The sequence below is a fragment of the Papilio machaon genome, chromosome 4 (genome assembly GCF_912999745.1).
Source record: "Papilio machaon chromosome 4, ilPapMach1.1, whole genome shotgun sequence".
Lineage (NCBI taxonomy): Eukaryota > Metazoa > Arthropoda > Insecta > Lepidoptera > Papilionidae > Papilio > Papilio machaon.
In genome coordinates, this window is record NC_059989.1 from 5248228 (window position 1) to 5268192 (window position 19965).

General features: G+C 33.6%; 1 protein-coding gene across 2 annotated transcripts; it reads right to left on the reverse strand.

Moving 5' to 3' along the window:
- Positions 1-978: 978 nt before the first annotated feature.
- Positions 979-18526, reverse strand: LOC106710817 (sodium- and chloride-dependent GABA transporter ine). Of its 2 annotated transcripts, none has more exons than XM_045686767.1 (9): positions 18411-18526; positions 8088-8281; positions 5004-5138; positions 4423-4636; positions 3646-4142; positions 3457-3569; positions 3108-3387; positions 1699-1931; positions 979-1503 (listed from the first exon to the last, which is right to left on the reverse strand). In XM_045686767.1, the coding sequence occupies exons 1-9, from the start codon at positions 18473-18475 to the stop codon at positions 1393-1395; spliced, it is 1842 nt and encodes a 613-aa protein (XP_045542723.1). In that variant the 5' UTR covers positions 18476-18526; the 3' UTR covers positions 979-1392. The 2 variants fall into 2 exon arrangements, with proteins under 2 accessions (XP_045542723.1, XP_014358475.2); XM_014502989.2 differs by lacking the exon at positions 18411-18526 and adding an exon at positions 17238-17791.
- Positions 18527-19965: the final 1439 nt, after the last annotated feature.

Here is a 19965-nt window from a genome sequence, read left to right on the forward strand (position 1 = left end):
AATGAAACTATTATAGTACTATTTTCCTTATAATCCAGTATTAAAAAAAGCAATAAGGGCAAATAAAACATTTGTAATTATTTTATATAGTTATTTATTATTCTTAGATTCCAATCTGTTTCACACTTTCGTATTTACATGTTCAAAATATTTACACCAACTAGATTAAATATGATTCATGATTTTTTTTAATTTAATATTTATTTCACTGTACTTTTAATATCAAATATTAGTTGAAAATAACTAACTAATGTAACTAAATGTAGTTTTTACACAAAGACACTGGTATTCAACTAAAAATATAACAGAAAATAATGTTAACAATAGAAAAAAAAAACAAAAATATGTGTTGGTTTTCAGCAGGGATCTAAATGTACACTCGGTAAATTGTGTGTTATTTACTAAGAATAAATACTTATTTACTATTTATATATCTATTCGTATATAAACGCAATCTTCGTAATGGAATGTTTTCATCACAGATGTTTAGTTTAACCATTTAATGAACATTGGCAGTTTTCTAATTAGTCTATTTAAAAAATTTATGAGTAAAATATTTTGTTTCTAAAAAAAAAAAAACTGTATTAAATACAGTGTATACTTAAAATATTTAGAAGGTATTTTCTATGAAAAATGACAATTGGAAAAATGTAGGTGAAAATATTCGAATTGGTATACTTACTAATAAATACCATAGTATATCGTATACCTATCGGCTATTTCTGAAGACATATTAAGTCTTTTTTTTTTCTCAGAAAAATTAACGTGGTAAAATATTTTTATTATGGATTTTCATTGTGAGAGTTATTTTATCTTGCGATTTCCAATGGTAACGTTGATAAGGACCGGTAAGTTATACTCACACTAATTTAATAAATTAAAAACTATGTTTTTCACAAAGTCACTGGTATTTGCACCTAATCTTAAATACGTTGTATCAACATCGTCATTTTTCGTTTTGTCCTTTCCTTGTATCGCCGTGAGAGTTATCTGACGTAATTATTTTTAGTAAATTTGTATATCTAATACTACCTTGTATAATATTGTTCACATTCTATTTTTCAACCTTCAAGTTCATCATTACATTATTACATAACTAGAATGTTCCCCCACGTGATCAACAGATCTGTTTGTACTTCAAATAATATCTATAACCCATTGAATTCGAGTATAGAAAACTATGTTACTATTACAAGAACATAAATTTTAGGTCGAGTACGTTTGTTTGTAAATTAATGATAACTATGATAGAAGAATGTCTCGTCTTATTATCTTTTTGTCTTGTTTGCTATTGATATCACTGAGTGGGAAGGTGAGTACTCTCTCAGTAGTTAGATATAGCGAGTATGTTATTATAGCTAAACACTAAAAATAAATTGTGTAAATAATGGACTAGTTGATTGTTGTCTTGTCGTCAGGCGGCTCTGACTCCGAGCAGCAAATGTCACACCCGTTGATGCCGCAATCGCATATAAATGTCGGTCGTATTGAGTTGCGAAATTTCTGAAAAGAAAGGTTCAATGTTAAGTTCAATATAACAATCAGTCAGTCAGTCAATAAAAATATTAAAATACAATACAAAAACATTTCCTATCCCTCTATTTCTCCTTGAAAAACTACGATAATTTTTTTTACAGGCGTTGTAGTATTGAATATCCAAGGTTAAATTACATATGTTTTTAGACTAGCTAAACACACCTCTCTTAAAGTGTTGCCGGGCGACCTGACGATGACGACGACAGCGTAGACCGGGATGCAGAGCAAAGAAAGCGAGGCTATGGTCCAGCCGAGGACTTGCGCCCACGCAGGGTACGGGTACTGGCGGTAGCTGGGCGGCGTGTAGTCCACCAGGCTGGCGACCCACAGCGCCAGCAGCAGTGCCGGCGATGCCACCAGCCAGCAGAAGCGGAAGTACAGCGATGGACATCGACCTGCAAACAAAAACGTACGTAATATAAACTGTTCAGTATTACAGCACTGGCCGAGGAGCAGAAGCTGAACCTAGGCGTTATCAGCTCTCGCCACCTGCGACCAAGCGTTCAAGAAGCTCAAGTCGAACGGAAATGTGCAACATTTTTTTTGTATTAGTAAACGTAGATATCGGATAACGAACTTATGAGGCAGCCTTACTTTTAAGATAAAGATTGAGCAAAAAGTTATCGGTTTTATTACTCATTTTTATTCTTAGTATATTTTTGGAAGTATTTTTTAATTATTTAGCTATAATTATTTAGTTTATTATTATATTTAACTTTAAGATATTGCTCCCAAGTAAGGTAGGCGACGGACAGGCGGCCGACCGTAAAAAATTAAGCCAAACTTAAAAGCCTATAAAACCCTCTGCGCCGACTCCGCGTGAGTGGTTTAAGATCAGGGAGATGATGCGTAGGCTACGAAAAAATAATAAATAATTGTTATTATAAGATTATAAGAAGATTGGTACATAATATCGTTTGCAATTTTATTTCATGAAATGAAATGGTAAAATTTTATACCATAGCATTAACATTATTATGAGCATGGCGATAAGGAGATAGCTCTAACAATACGACTGAAGATAAGTTGATATTTTTTTTATTTGTTTAGAGCGGATGTCCGATATAAATTGTATACTCAAACAAAGCCGTGTGACGAACAATGGAGACACGATATGTACGTTAACACATTTGTAATCCGAGACTAAATATAACTACATAAAAACGTTCCCTGTTGATTTATGACATATATACAATCAAAATAATCAACGACATATGTATTACCAAATATAACAAGAAAAAACTTGTTTTCACTGTATTTGGTATTTTGTTGGAAAATATTTTAAGCTTTTACTAAGCCCTGATAAAACACTCAAGCAATTTTTCTTAGTACTCTTCATCGCCCTGATAAAATCTTAATCAGGTTAGTTTCTTTAAAATAAAAGAAGGCATTCATTTTGTCGGTGCAGCGAACATGATCAGATAGCGTTTTTTTTACATCGGTTCAGATTGTTTAAATACTTGTTTAAAACTTATAACTAACGGTGGCAATAGAACACTTTACTGTGAAGCGGTGTACTGTGTTAAGATTTTACATGAAGATGGAATTATGTTAAAAATTAATTAATTTACCTGTCATCTGTTTAATGTTCCTCGAAAGTCTACCCACACCGTAGAACCACGCAATGGCGACCACTTCGAAGAAAGCCAGATATGTTATACTGAGCGATGCTGCGTAGTAATCCATCAGTTGAAATACGTATATACCGCTCCGTATTATGTGCGGTATACCGAATACTAAGGAGACCATGCATACGCATAGAACTAGTAGTTCGTGGTACACCAGTCTCTTTCGTATCATATCGGGGAAACCATCTTGTATCGACGTCACCACCACTTCCACTATTGCGAACTGGAATTTAACAAAACCATTAACAACAGGCCGTAAAAATTTAATCTAAAAATGAGACAAAATAATTACCTGACTGTTGAGACCTAGACACAGGAACATGAAGAAAAATAATACGGCCCATAATTGAGATGCTGGCATTTTAGCTATAGCTTGTGGATACACGACGAATAATAAACCAGGGCCTGAAATAATACGAGATTATTGAATAAAAATGTAAAAATATGGTACTACGTTAAACTTTTGTTAGTGATAACTTACTATCAGCAATGACGTCTTTTACGCTGGTGTTCTGTTCGAATGCAATATTTCCAATGGTGGCGAACGTGAATATACCCACAATAAGACTTGTCACTGCGTTTACCAGCGACACGGCCACAGTATCGTGCAAGAAGTTGTTGTCGAAGCGATTGTAGGATGCGAACATAATCATAGAGCCAAAGGCGATGCCAATTGAATTGAAAATCTGCGAAGCTGCATTCACCCAGGGCCTGGACTGCTTGAGAAGTTCCCAGTTTGGCTTGAAGAAGAACCTTAGCCCTTTGTCCGCTCCGTCCAATGTTAATGATCGTCCGAGGAACACGATGATCAAAAGGAACGGCAGCGTCGTGGTTATGTAACGTACTTTCGCAGATGATTTGATACTTTTCCAAAGTGCGAAGTACACCAGAACCCACGCGCAAACTAAACACGCCGCCAATTCCCATCGCAATCCACCGGGAAATTCAATGCCGTCGCTTATGTTTAACACTTTTTTTCTGGAATTAATGTGAAATTATCATTAAGTTAACATATTAAACAGTAATGCGTGTGTTCTTTTCAATCCAAAACAATCTTGTCACTTTCGTATTTATTAAAGCTTGTCGTAACCATCTATATGTCGTTCTTAGTCTTTCTTTTGCCCTCATAGTTAAGGTTGTCTAAAAAGTAGTAGTCTAAAGATTGGTCATTCGCAAATCAATTACCCCAGATAATGTAATTTCTCACTATTCAATAAAATCAATATATTTCAATGTAATAATTTAATTGAAGACTTACTCGAAGAACTGCTCGGTAGGTGTTTGAGATCCGTTGGGTTTGGTATGGTTGTGAAAGGGCACCCAACATTGCGCTGTGTTCCATCGGTTGGAACAGCTCGCCCACGGAACTTCAGATTTGAACGACGTGAAGAAATAGTAGATGGCCCATGCTATTATTACCGCGTAGTACGTGGACATTAGAAAGGAGATCACCACGCTAGCCAGTCCGGCACCTGGAAGTTATCAAATAATGTTACTCTGAGGGCATGATCATTTTTCCAGCACAAATTTTACTTTACTGCACTAGATTTTCATTTGAGTAATTGCATCCATCATAACATGAAAAACCCCGTTTTGAGAAGGGATTTCATAAAAAAAGTAACGTCAATATACATACATACAATAGTACATAAAACCGATTTGCGATAAACCCTTCGAAATTATATTGATCAAGTGGATTTTTCTTTGCAGTTCCTGAATAATAATTCTTTTTACACAGACAGCGACTTGGTTATCTTTAATTTTTTTATTACTTACAATAAATATACTAAGAATTGGGCGCGGTATATGATAAGTGATAGACGGTGTTATTAAAATTACCTTTAAACAGTGGACATATTTGTGCCAATGCGCCGATGGGTCCGTGCGCCGTGTACTGACCCACAGCTAGTTCCATGAAGAGCATGGGCACTCCGCATACTAATAGTATTATGAAGTAAGGTATCAGGAAAGCACCTGAAATACAACGATAAATACTTTCAATAAAATATACGAAGTTAAACTTTGGTTAATAGTGGAAATCGATTTGTCCGAGACATACCACAATAATAACTGTTGTAAAAACATATCTCGGAAGAGCTCGTTTTGAAGGATACCTCGGCGTTTATTTCTGCATTCCGGTTTTAAGGACGTCAGAGACGAGCTCAGTAATATCTATAGGTACGGTACCGTATTCGTTTGTTTTAACGACTTGATGGTTGCTTTTATAAAGAAACTAAGTAAACGATTTAATTTCCTAGTGTCTATTCTCAGCACTACGTCTAGGGTCTGCTCTTCGAATTGTAACTGTGGTTATTATGTCGTTTGTTATTGTCTTGTACATACATAACAGCGGCTGTGTATGACTGTACTACTAGCTGAAAACGACATTGCTCTTGATCGTTGTAATGGCGTAATTACAAGACCAATTGTATTCTTCATATCAACGAATTGACCTACAGGAACTGCCGTAATTAAGCCGGCGTTTGTTAAATAGATTATTTAGGCGCGTGTTAAAGTCATTCGAGACGCTTTATGATTCGCCGTTATGGTTGCGACTTGTGCCTTTTGAGTTGTGAGCAAGGTGATATTTGAATACGAAAGACAGAGACGACATGAAATGGAACGTGTGCAATTTTTTTTGCATAACTCAGAATTTGTGGTTAGAATACAGAAAAAATAATAAAATCGATAACAAGCTATTATTTAATCTTATCTTAACTTATACCTTTAGCGGTTTTACTCATAAGTAAGTAATAGGTAAAGAATTTATTTTTTAGTTAGTTCAGAAATGACTAATATATATTTTAACGAATTCATATTTTAGACAATGCTTTGTGCCAATGAATAATGCCCTGTTAGTATTTTTAAACGTCATCGGACATCCGGACTTGCGTAGGAAGTACATGAATTATTGGCTTAGGACATATCGTGAATAAATCTAATGCCAATCATATTCTCAGAGATGTTAGTCACACCGCGTGACCGTTTACTTTTTTTTATCGTTAATCGGAAAGATTTTCTATATATCGATGGTTTTAAAATACTTTCGCGATAAAACAACCTTACTATCGGTATTGGTTCCATTTCTATATTTGTTTATTTAAATTAATGACGTATCAACAAATGAAAGCAATAAATCATTTGATATCTCGAGTGGAGGCAAGCGCGGCGGCGGCAGCGGTGGCGTGACGTATCGGCTTGCAGATGCCATAGTCTACTCCGCGGCTTTGCTCCACACTGACACCGAGGCGAGGCGCATGACAGTGCTTCATTTTGAGAAACTTGTGCAGTCAATTTACAATATTTTACATTGGAAATGATGATTATTATACAATAATTTTTGTATCTATCTTAAGACATTTGTTGATTATCGGTTTTGGTAATAATTTAGGTTTTAATCAACGTAATCGTATATAGACAACATTTTATTTATGCACAGACAATATGGATTAAGAAGAAGCGATAGTGGTATACCAGAAACGTAATTATAACCAATCTTTTGCCTTCCTAGTTACAGACGTGAATGATTATCTTAGTAATATTATAAATGCGAATGTTTAGATGTTTCTTAGACATAATTAGGGAAGTGTGCAAAACTATTTTTTTGCAAAATAACTATAATGCCGGTTTATTTCAAAGTATTATTTACAGTTTCACGTTTATCGCCATGATGCCACGCTAATTACATATATATATTTGGTATATAATATATATAAATGATAAAATACTATCGGTGCGGAATATGCTAGTTATATCTAATATCAGCCGCCTAGTTTAGTGCTATATATTATAAACACATACATAGTATAGAGATTATATCAAACTGTATATATTATACTCGTACACTGTTCTTTTTGGCAAAATATATTACTTATCGACATATGTACGTATGCATACGCCTTAAAATACAGTAACGATATAATAACACTGGTATTCGTTATTAACATATTAGCGAATTCCGTCAAGTCGTGTCAAATTATGTATCACATTTACGCAAAAAGACGTAAACAGACTTTGTTATGATCTGAATACTAATTGTTGTGAATTTATTTATCACGACAATATCTCAAAAATACGAGTAGTAGGTGTGGCCGCTGAGTTGACGGTTATTGATTGAACGTTACATGTTGATTAAGTACGCTGTCACGTATGTAAACTACATAACAATCACATCTTACTAATATTATAAATGCGAATGTTTAGATGGATGGATGTTTGAAGGTATCTCCGGAACGGATCTTGATGAAATTTGTCACAGAATTAGAACGTAGTCTGAAAGAACACATGGGCTTCTTATTAAGTTTTTTTTTATTTCCGCGCGAACGGAGTCGTGGTCGACAGCTAGTATAATAACAAGTTGTCACTATAAGAGCTATAACTTACAATGTTTCTATGACGAATTTTCGACCTATTAGCATCGTTTCTAATGACATTACATCGAAATGGGTAGGTAATATACGTCCTCGACTTTATCTGATAACCCACTCCTTCGCAAATGTCTACTTTAGAAGACGTCACGAATAACTTTTCTAATCCTATATTGTATTTGTATGGAATTTACGAATTACAATTAAACGTCCGTTGCTACTAATGCCTAGAATTACCGTACTTTTAACTCTACCTTACGCAATCTTCTTGTTAGTAACGTTATAAATGTTTCTTTCATATTATTTTTAAGATATTTTATAACTCTTCATATCTAAAACTAAATTAGTGATTAAAAATAATTACATTTATCTTTATAATGAATGACATAATACAGATATGTTTTGCGATTTTGCTTTGAATAAATTGTTTAGCGCTTTACTTAATAACTACACCTAGACAAAGAATAACATTTAAATAACTTCAGTTATAATATTATTGTATACTAATAAAAAAATTAAAACCACGATTAGAAATTCATTAATTCATATATCTTACCACCACCACTTTTGTAGCAAAGATATGGGAAGCGCCATACGTTTCCGAGGCCGACGGAGTACCCGACGCAGGCCAGCACGAACTGTATCTTGTTGGCCCAGAAGGGTCGGCGCGGCTTCAGGTGCACCGTCTCATCGTCCTCTTCCTCCTCGTCACAGTCACTCTCGTGCGATGCCGTATCTTCGTCGGGGGGTCTATGAAAAGCAATAAGAAGAGTTACAACTCTACAAAGTAGACGACTCTCTCAACTCTACAAGAGACTCTACAAAGTAGTACCGAGGACGTTCGGAAGGATAACGGCAGGCTGATGTGTAAGATTTAAAGGCGTCCTTTGTTTGATTTTAATATTTAATTACCAATAAAGACTCTAAGTACGACAGTAAATCATTATAGAGATCGACGATTAAATATAGTTTGAATTTAAATGATTTATTTCCCTCTTACTAACACATATAGAGTATATTTGAGAATCGTCGGAACAAAACCGATAAATAAAATTGTTGTTTTTTTTGTGGAATAGTGTAAAAATATGGTCAAGTTCATGATTTACAAGCAATTGGCATCATAAAATATGTCAAAATGTGATTTATAGGTTTTTGTTCCGACTCTCCTCCTTTGATGATTACTTTTTGAAACGAACTCATTTTAAGAAGCTTAGGTAGAGTGAACTAATAAATTGTTACGAAAGGAAAAAGCGGGAGATTGTCCCACCTTCCACTGTGTTTCTATTTTATTTTGTAGGGTTGCATGCAATGTATATTGTAGTTACTATAAGTTGTATTTTAAATTTTAAACATGCTAAATATTATTTAAACCTCGTTTTTAATATAAATTTACAAAGGATGTACGACATTACGTTGTAATTAGGTTTTAATTTCAATCTACGTAATATCAGATACAAAGTAGGTAATCAATTCTTACAATTGATAGATTATCATAAAAATATAACTTGCTTTTGTGGATTTTAGACCATGCCTATCGCATTTTTATGATGCGATTTCTTTTATTATTTAGTCTGTTGATCCATTTAAAGGTATTAAATATTCCAGTCGAAATAACAACATCTATAAAAAATTTATTTAATGTTTCTTGTATATGTTAAGCAAAGGCATATATGTATGTTATTTTCAATCTGTCATTGCATTTAAAATACGAATGGGTATTTCGCTTATGTATGATACTACTTGTACATAAATTATTTTTCTCTAAATGTACCTCACAGCGGAACCAACTAAGTTAACTTGAATTTAATGTACTATTATATTCAATTGTACCGTCCTTATTGTTTTCTTTTGTTTCAGATCTATTTGTTTGAATAAGTAAAATGAGTTACTATTGGTATTTAAACCTTGATAAAATAAGTTGCAAATCGTTCCTCACTTTTCCCGTTAGGAATATTGTTTAAAAATCTTTGTAAAGCCTACTACATATCTTTAATTTTAGCTGCACAGTTACAACAAAACTGGTGGTGTGTAGGCAAGACTGAACATTGTACAGTTTACCTGATAGTTTAAATTTTGCATGTACACGTATGATTTACCGTTGGTTTCTGAAACCAAATTTCTGTATAAAACATATTCTCATCCCCTGTCATTATGTTTGACAAAACACAGTTAACAAAATATGTTTTAAACGGGGATTTTGGACTTTGAAATCCACGATTAAACCCACAGTTAAATTTCTGCAGTTAAAACTTTGTAATTCTTCTAAAGTTAATGCAATGTTTAACTTAACCTGGATGTGGTTAAGTTATATTACCGTAGGACGCTCTTTCTGATGGCCTGATCGGACGAACACTGATATGTATGTACGCCGTAATTCAGCGATAAACTACTGTTCAACCAACCAAGACCGTTCGTAAGTAACTTGGTAACATCGTTTAAGCGTTGTGGAACTACTTAAATATCTATGTATGTGTATGTGTCTCATAGATACAGATTTGCATTCACGAAACATCTATCCGAAAACATATTGTTATCATAGTTGTTATTTCCAGGAAAATGAGAGGGATGGAAATTTGTTTTTGGAAGTGTTTCGGGAGTAGGAACCCATATTAAGTTGAGTTTGTTTTTTATAATTTAATATTTATTATGAATATAAAAATGTAAGTTACGTTGACATTTGTTTATCTTATTTAAATTGGCAGATAACGCGATATTGTTAAAATTCAAGTGCAAATGTTTGAAATAATATTAAGTGGTTGACGTTTTCATGGAAGATTAGAAAATATAATATCGTGGCTGAGCTGTCAAGATTTATCAGACACTGAGACAATATTATAACAGAATGCGATTTAAAATTTTTGTTTTTTTATATTTTTGCAGTATTTTTAATTTTTTCTCAATTAGTATTTTATTCCTAGCAAATTTCTACGAATTATTCCAACGAATATAAAAGGCCATTTCATCGTCGTAACTTGAAAGAACGATGCTATAGTTTACGAAGTTACCTACTATGCATAATTATTTTATCGATAGTTTTTGTGGGCTAATATAGACGAGAGAGACAGGAATCTTAATCTTACTTCTTACAATAATATAATTATGCGAATTTTAGATGGATGGATGTTTGTTTGTTTGACGGTATCTCCGAAACGGATTTTGATGAAATTCAGCATAGATGTAGAACATAGTCTGGTAGAACACATAAGCCACTTATTACGTTTTTTTAATTCTGAGCGGACGGAGTCGTTAGCTAGTAATATTATAAATGCGAATGTTTTGTATAGATGTCTTTAGAAGGTATCTCCATAATGGCTGCATGGATCTCGTTGAAATTTGGCATAAATGTAGAACCTAGTATGAAAGAACTCTTAGGCTATTATGTTTCTTTTTTAAATTTCGCGCGGAGAGATACACAGGCGACAACTATTATATTATATTTTTAACGTCTTTACATTGTGGCGAAAAATATAATAATAAAATTTATGTGTTACCCAAAGCTGTCTTGAGTATGGAATAAAAGTAATGATATTACTAAGGAAGTCTAGTCTGTAAGACAGAGTGGCAACGAAACCTGAAATTTGTCGAGATATATTATCACGTTTTTTAAGAATGAAACAAAATGCATAAAGATAAGTATGTTCGATCGTTTTGATACTTTGAATATTAAACAATGATGTCACTCACTGATTCATATTGATTATACAAATAAAAAATGATTTGATTATAAATAAATATTGCCAAAGAAAGTGGCAGTTTCGTCATGCCCTAGAATAAATTATATCAAATTAATGTTCAAAAGAAAGCTATTTAAAAAGTATCCGTAACTTATTAGCATACATATGATGTATGGATATAAAGAAGCGAAAGAGGTGCGCTAGGAACTCTCTAATCTAAAAGGAAATTAGTAATCTCTGCCTATTAAAATCAGTTATTTCACGATCAGTTAATTAGACGATTATATTTTGATAGGTCTTACGATATATTGCTAAATTTTGGAATGAGTGTGTTGGGTTCAGACGAAGTCTAGCTAAAAAAATAATGGTGCCTTAATTATGATTAATCAGCGATTAATTAAGTGAGAAGTGCGTAAATATTTGGCTAGAAATAAACAAGTCTGTGGTAAAAAAGATGTGTCTCGAATCAGTTTTCTTTCCTATAAAATGTAAAGAGCAGCTGTAAAAAGATTATGGGTATTACGTAATTAATATATTCTGTAAAATTCCGCATCTTGCCTTTACACGTATATACGCAAATAGGCTTTGATAAGCACTGAAAGTTGTTTGGATTAAGATGGATGTCCGTTACTTGTTTTAGATTAAAGGAAGGTCGTAAAGCTTAGCAGATTAATGTCTATCCGTCTTGATGACTGCTTCGTCTAGCTCGATATTTATTTTGTTTGTATTTGTTGTATTTAACTGCAGCGATTTAGGTTAGTTTTATATAAAAGTGAAAAACAATTAAAAACAAGAAGAAAGGTTGTATTCTGATTTACTAATAAAATGTAATTTATTCCTTAAGAAATTATTTCAAAGGTGCGAGGTTTTAGTACATTTTAATTTCAACTCTCATATTCTTTGGACATATGTATATTTGTCGTTAGCCTTGCATTTTGTGTTTGTATGTTAAATAAAACTTAGAGGAGTGGTACCTTATAATTAAGATTGTCATCTTATACCGTTTTGAAGCAGTGCTATTTCGTTTCGCTAAGTAACCGTAAATTCAAATTCTTACTCTATTGTCTCTTTTATAATCTAACATCCTTCTAAAATGGCAATTCTTTTTCTGAGTATTTCAGATGGTTCGCGTATTTTATGTCATTAATGTCATTGAGTGTCGTTAACTTTTGATTTGATGATTGCTTCTATTGTACACAATATTTTGCATAGAATTTAATAGGCGTTCTTCTCTAGTTTATAGCTACCGTAACGAGGGCAAATTAAAGTTTAATTTCCTTTATAATTTATATAGGTACATAATGAAATGTCCTATTGGTTATCAATAGTGTTGTAACCAAGAAAGGCCAATCTTTTTCCCTCATTTTCAAATGTACCTGACATTTTCAAGTAGAGACAGCGTGGATAAAAACTAATCGAGATTTTAACGCATATTGCATTACTCGTCTATTATGATTAGAAAAAAGATAAAGTAGACTATTTCCTATCTCGTCATGCAGGTGAATAAATGTTTTGGTACTATTGGGACGGAAGGTAATCCTTACCTGTCAACGGGTAAGTACGTAAACGTTTTTTAAAATCATTATCAAATAGGCAGCGATAAGAGCTCGTGCACGATCAATTGTGTATCTGAATTGTGATACGCGGGAGCAGATAAAGACATGCAGCGTTATCAGCCGACACCAACAAGGTCAAGCCGGCGAAATATCCCGACACTAAGCTAGGATTTAGGGATCGCCTAAGAGTTGTATGTTTATCGTTTCACAAATCATACAACTAAATCCCATTGCATCCTCGTCAGCAAAATAGAATGACATGCGTGAATCATTTGGAATTCACTAGAGTTATATTTATAGATATGCGCTCCAAATGACATGTTATACTCAGACACTGATTATCTAATTATCTATAGCAAAATCATTAAAACTTTCGTTAGATATTATAATATAAAAAATACTCACGTATATCTGTCCGGTGGCAGCACCGACTAGTTTCAAGCCCATCGGGGGCCCGTCGTCACTCTGCGCGCCTGTCCGCGAAATAATACTAGTCCCACTTACCATGATGATGGATCCCCGATGGGCTCGAAACTAGTCGGTGCCGACACCGGACAAATATAGGAAAGTGTTTTAGCCGTTAAAATATAAATTTATATAACAAAATGTATGCAAACTTTTGAGGGTAGTGGGCGCAGATTCAAACTTCATATTCGGATATCAAGACTTCCATATTCGGAGTTCAACTCTTATTTATGACAATATTATTGCTGTAGATATAGGTACCTAAATCATTTTTACTAATTTGTATTGTATGTTTTAAATAGTAGATATCGCTCTTAACGTCTGCATCACAGTCATTGACGATTTTATACGAACCACATGTTGACTAGTAATTTAAAATAGGATAACTATTGAAGTTTATCTCACATTTACAACGATCTGATATGTTGTATACCTACAACAGATGACTTCCAACAAATGGTTTCAAGAGACTTTTAAATTAAATGTTATTTGTTAAATTGTGCATTTTCAAGACAAAATCTATGAATGAAAACAAACTTATTGTCTTACTAAAATCTTTAACTAATTGTACGAAATGGCGTTGTTATAAATTACTCGTACTTCTCACTAGTGCGATAAAAACTTAGTAACAAGGTAATAGTGTACGTTTTAATAACGTACTTGTTAGTCGAAAAAGCATAATTGGAAATTTACTGAGGATAATTGATACATCATATAATTGTCTATTAAATATTAGATCTGGACTACGAATACAGTAAGTATGGTATTAAAGTATGGTCATATTTCTTCAATGTAGTTTTATTCAACAATGAATACTATAATTTTAAATACTTGATAGACTTGGTCAGTCATCATCGTACGGACATAATTAAAAATCTACCAAATCGTTTAAAATAAAAGGAAAATCTTTTGCTAGAGAGATCTGTTATGAAGAATTTCTAATAATATTCTTTTACACAAATATTCCTTCCTTTCAATGATTTTAAGCTGAACTAATGTAGCCATTAGCGTTAATTTTTTAAGCAAGTGTCCAAAAATATAAAAACTAATTAGAACAAGTGATCTGGCACAAGGCTAGTCTAGACATCGTCGCTCATATTGTAAAAATACAATGTTTAATATTTTCAACTATTGTAAATCTTTAATGCGTTGCATTAGATTTAATAACTGCTAAATAACGAAAAAATATTATATTAGAGTTTGTTTCGTACCTTACATCACAGTGTCGTGAACAAACAAGCGAGGACAATCTATTATTATCCGCTTATTATATAAAAATGAAAACACAAAAAACCTTAATGCTTCTATACGCACATTTCGATATTCATGGAAGCATTTACGTACTACTTTTTAAAATCTAATTTCAGTAATTTACAAGAATAATGACAGTAACATTATGCACCATTTATTTCTGAACAGAAAAGCTTGGATATAATATTGAAAATATGAAACTATGGGATAATGATTTGTTAATTAATATTATTGAACTTTAACGTTATACAGCGCCATCTAGTTAATTTCAGTGGAAGATGTTTGCATCGTCATCTAAGGTATACATTGAATATTGTCATACGTTATCTTCAAACGTCATTTCCAAATCAGCAAAAGGTAGGGGAAAGAGACAAGGTAAGCCGCCATATTATAAAGAGAATTTCGCATGTTTCGAGAACAGTCGTGGAACTAGTAATTGTGCCGGAGTGCATACTAACAACTAGTTTACAATGTAATCTATATGTCCAGTTCCGACAAATACTTATAATGATGCTCACTATTGTGTCAGTGATCTTCTTACATATGAATACGGCTCTTAAGTAGACTTAAACGAGTAATATTTACCACTACAGTCGATAAGCGCTGGTCTTCTATTATCGAATGTATACTAAATGCATTACATTGAATGTATAATTATTGAGCACGATCTCATAGAATACAAAGTGGAATATAAATTATTCGACTAATTGAAGCCAATATTCTTCTCATATTAGTATACTTTACTACTTTCAGGTTATTTATGAGTTAAGTTAGTCAAAAAAAGGACTATAATTTTTCATTTATCGACAAAACGAACAGTGATTTTATTTCTTTAAATATAACTTGATTTACCCACCGTTTGTTTGGGATAAATTAAGACGTTAGTAAGCGTAATCAGTCTTTAGGTATTCTTTTCAATTTCAAATAAGTAATAAAACAAGTGTGGGAATCAGTTTCTTAGTCTGATTACGCTCTTAATTTGTAATACGAACTGCAGATAAAAAGAAACCTCATACTGAATAGTGAATAGGTAACTACTGTCATTTGAAACATAATTTATCATACATGTACTGTAATTATAACTAAAAACTGAGCTCATTAAATAACAAAAGATAGCTAGACGTAGATTATTTAAAATAACTTGCTCCAATAGATGTACTAGTAAAGTGCAAATATTGTTTAAACAAACAAACATTATATTTATGGATGTTTTAAAGTCGATCATTCGAGATCATGTTCCTCTATAGAACTTCTATAATGAGTTTTCCGTGTCACAGAATTATTGACGCACTTATTTAATTGTCACAAAGGCAGCCTTATATGTAGATTTAGTAGTCTTCTAATTCCGGAAATATTGCTAACGACTAACAACTGCAACTGACAAAATGTAAGTTGTATTAATAGAATTCGTACTTCTTGCTAATTATTTTCTTCGACCGGTTGCTTTTATATTTGAACGTGGAAGCTTCACGCTCAGATTTAACTGTACAGTTCTCAGTTTAACCTACACAATTAAAATTACATATGTAGAGGGCTTAAAGTACAACCAATTTTAATTATCTTATTATTATTATTTATATATACTATTTTAATTATGTTTAGATGGATGGATGGATGGCTGTTTGTTTGATAAAAATTGGCAGAGATGTAGAACATAGTCTGAGAGAACAACAACGTAATAAGTATGTTATTACGTTTTACGGGCGGTGTCGCGGGCGACAGCTAGTCTATTATAAAGTATGAATGGCAGCGCCTGAACGGACCCTCATCCTGCTTGTTTCGCTGGCAAATTTACTCGTCCTTTGTCACGAATGAAGATTGAACAGTACCCTTGTGCAAGTAAAAAAGTTAACTGTTGATCCGACTCGCAGACGCCTTTACTTTCTGAACATATTAGTTTCTAATAGGACATACATGTATACAAAAACTAACCGATGTTAAATGTATCTTAAACTAAATGTCTATCGCAATGAAATGCACTTTCTTACAATTTTGATATTTTTCTTGTAAATTATTCGCTGTAATGTTTTCTACATAAAAAAATATTGAAATCTTATAACGAATTAATTATTAATTCAACAATTAATCAAAAATTGAAAAGATAAGTAGTATAATTTTACTTATTATGAGTTCTAATATTTATTATCTCATATCGATCATGTTACAAGCGATCGAGTTTTTTCAAGGCTGACCATTCGATTTGTTTTAAAAATATGTAATGTACACTCCTTAGTTTTAAAATTTACAATATCTAGAGACTAAACTGACTTAACTGATTGGTTCATTATTCATTAATATGATTGTAAAGATATTTTTATTGTCATCATTCAATCAGTTCTTAAGCGACGTTGAAACAATAATGATACTTAGTTATGGTAGACCTTTAATAGTAAAAAACTTCAGATTGTACTTGTTTACTTGTAGTTATATTTTGCATGCTTGGAGAAATAAATCGTTTTTTTTCTATTTTGTTGAGAATACGAACTTTAAGACTGTCTATTGTTTAATCTCTTAACATTAATACAGCGAGATAAGTAATTTTAGGTTATGTTAAGCAAACTTTCAATTCACTGAATTGTAACTATTTTTCTACAGTACTTTAGAGCATTAAACCTAAAATTGTTTGAACGTATGATCTGTACATGAAACTATGTAAGGATATTTGTCTTGAAATAATGTCTGGTTCAAAATGCGGGGACAGTTGTTGGTTAAGACAATTGAATAATAATAGCAATATGTCATATCCGCGCAACTACTTACGTAGGAGGACGTACTAAATGGAACAACTCCGTGGGGGACGTTGGCACTCTTCTGATGACCATTTTACGTCCGTCTGTGCAGCCCATGCCGATGGACGCGAGCGATCGTACGGAAGGTGCTCCATATTGATTGGTCCCACTTTCAGAACCTTCAGGGTACGGAGTCACTTGTTCGTAGGGACGCAGGCAGCGCGCGGACGCCGCACCAGAAGCGGCACTCACATCGCGGATTTTGTGTGTATCAGTGAAGCTCTTAACTTTACGTATTTGTCCAGATGGCGTCACGGTCGGTGTCAGCGACTGCGGCTCGAGCAGCTTGGAGTTCTCCTCGTCCGGCTCATTGTATTGATCAACGTGGACGGCCACGCTCGACAAGGCGGCTTCCGCCGAGGTATCGGCTTTACTCATGCTATCTCGTCACAGGGTCATAACGCGCCGATTGATGTCGCGGTCGTTGCGACCGACTAGCGAGTGGCGAATAATAAACGAACGCGGGGCGAGCGACGTCGGTATGGCCGACCGACCGACTATCTCGTCAATCGCAGCAATTGGTAAACAAAGTGTGACTCTGTTGGTGCGGAGTGGGGAGAGCACAGGATGGGGGGGATGCGGTGCGCATGCGCCGGCCATCGTGACCGCGATACGTTGCTCTGCGCCTGCGACGAGGTTAAAGCCATTCCATACCTAATACAAAAGTATAGCCATTCAATTGTAGTAACATACCTATAATATGTTAACATACCGTTAAGTAAAATCCGACAACACAACATAGCTGCATGATGTTCAAAATGATTTATTAAGAAAAATATAATATGGTCAAGCTTTGCAAAGTTTGTGATACTCGTAGACATATTATATTGCAAATTATTATTTTTTCGTGAAATAATTCCATTCTTGAAAGAGCAAAAGTAAAATGAGGAAAACGCAAAGTTTCCGCCAAATAGTGCCTAAGTATTGTCCATATACCTGCTCCATTTCCCAAAATCTATTAGCTGTTTGGTAGTGAATTTTTTTTTATAATGAATACCTGCGTATTATTGAACTTTTAACCGACTCTAAAAAGAAGGTAAGGTTCGCATAATCGTTTGTTTCATTTTTATTATGCTCTACCAATCAGCAATTGTTTAAATGTTATTATTTTAGGAGGTAAATATAAATAAATAAAACAACTCACCGCATAATATCATATTTACGAGTAGATCTTGCAATAATGCAACTTGGTTTCATTTTATCTGCCATGGGACGGATTACCAAACACCGAGCAAATATGATTGTTATTCAAAAACAACATTAGTGTACTGTGCTCAATAAATATATGAAAAAGTCCCCTCCATTACCATTCGCTAATTTCAAAGTCGCTCTTCGCTAATTATCACTATAATTATCACCTCATTTCCTACATTTTATTGCCCCAAACATTTATTTTGCGAAAATTCATACAACATTTATACAAATCAAAACTATTGTTAATATTATGGCTTATATATTCTGGTTTAAAATAAATTTACGGAAATGTGTACTTATATGCCATATTATATAAGTAATAACGAGCAACTCTTAAAATTGTCTGTATAAAGTTTTTTTTAATGTATTTTGAGATTGATATATGAATCGGGAGTATACTACTTTGTGAGATATGATCTAACTTTAAGATTACTCTTGTATCATCTCTTTAAATAAAAAAAAAACAGTATATGTAGATATAAAATATATTATGTCTTGGGTTGCATCGGACGAATTTCTTAATAATAGTAATATTGTAGGCAATTCAACAAATGTTAAGTTATTTTCAAAACATGGTAATTGAAAAAGCGAAAACTAAAATCAGTTTTTGCTTCGTCCTTTGGTAGAGCCAGTAACTTTGTTAGGGTAGGAATGAACAGGAAGGAGCGTCACAGGTCTGCGAATTACACTGTCTCATGTACGTAACCCGTAAACTCCCCTCCCCAAAGGCAAGATAAAAGAAGGGGACGACATAGAAATCTCGCTCAGAGTGCTAGTAGAGCTAAACCGGCACTAAGTTCGTTTAGGTCAAAAAAATGAAATAATAAAAAAAATAATATTTAAATATGAAATTTGTCGCATTTTTCGAGTCGCCAAACGTTAAACTCTCGATAAACAAGATCTCTATCTACCTACTTAGTGGCGGCAACTATCGACTCAAATACTATGCGCTAGTAGCGACCGGTAGAATCTCTATCGATTATCAGAACATCAGTGAAGTTGTAATGTACTGGCCATATTATCTGCGAAAAGATGTTACGCAGTGAATGTTTACAAAATAGGCATAAACTATTGTACGGCTGGTTCACTGTGGTATAATTTACAACTTTCCTTTTCAACGGCCGCCTAGTTTGTGATGGCGTATAACTTACTTGAATTTAATTATGAATGTATATTTTTACAACGTTTGTATAGTACTTGTTCTCATTTCAAAGAATTTCAGTGACCATACAGGGATGGACAGCATAGATGGTAACAAGAAGTTTTCTTGTGAGAGCGGCAGAAAGTCCTTGGACGGAGAAAGCAAGGCGCCCCACATTGTGTCAGGTAGATGAACTCATCATGAATCTATACCACCCGAAAACATAATGAGTATACGTAACTGTTAAAATAACCTGGATGTGAACTCCAGACTGAAATTAGTCAGCTAAAACTTAAGCGACCTAAGATTTTTCGTAGTCGTTTCTTAGGCGGTATTTATAGTATTCATGTAAACGATGGTCCTA

What these genes read in the sequence shown, in the direction of transcription:
- LOC106710817 (XM_014502989.2), bottom strand. Translation starts at nt 17,644, where the DNA reads ATGAGTAAAGCCGATACCTCGGCGGAAGCCGCCTTGTCGAGCGTGGCC. An exon ending in GAACATTAAACAGATGACAG is followed by an intron (nt 1,932 to 3,107) that starts GTAAATTAATTA and finishes TTTTGTTTGCAG; the next exon opens with GTCGATGTCCATCGCTGTAC. An exon ending in CCGGCAACACTTTAAGAGAG is followed by an intron (nt 1,504 to 1,698) that starts GTGTGTTTAGCT and finishes CTTTCTTTTCAG; the next exon opens with AAATTTCGCAACTCAATACG.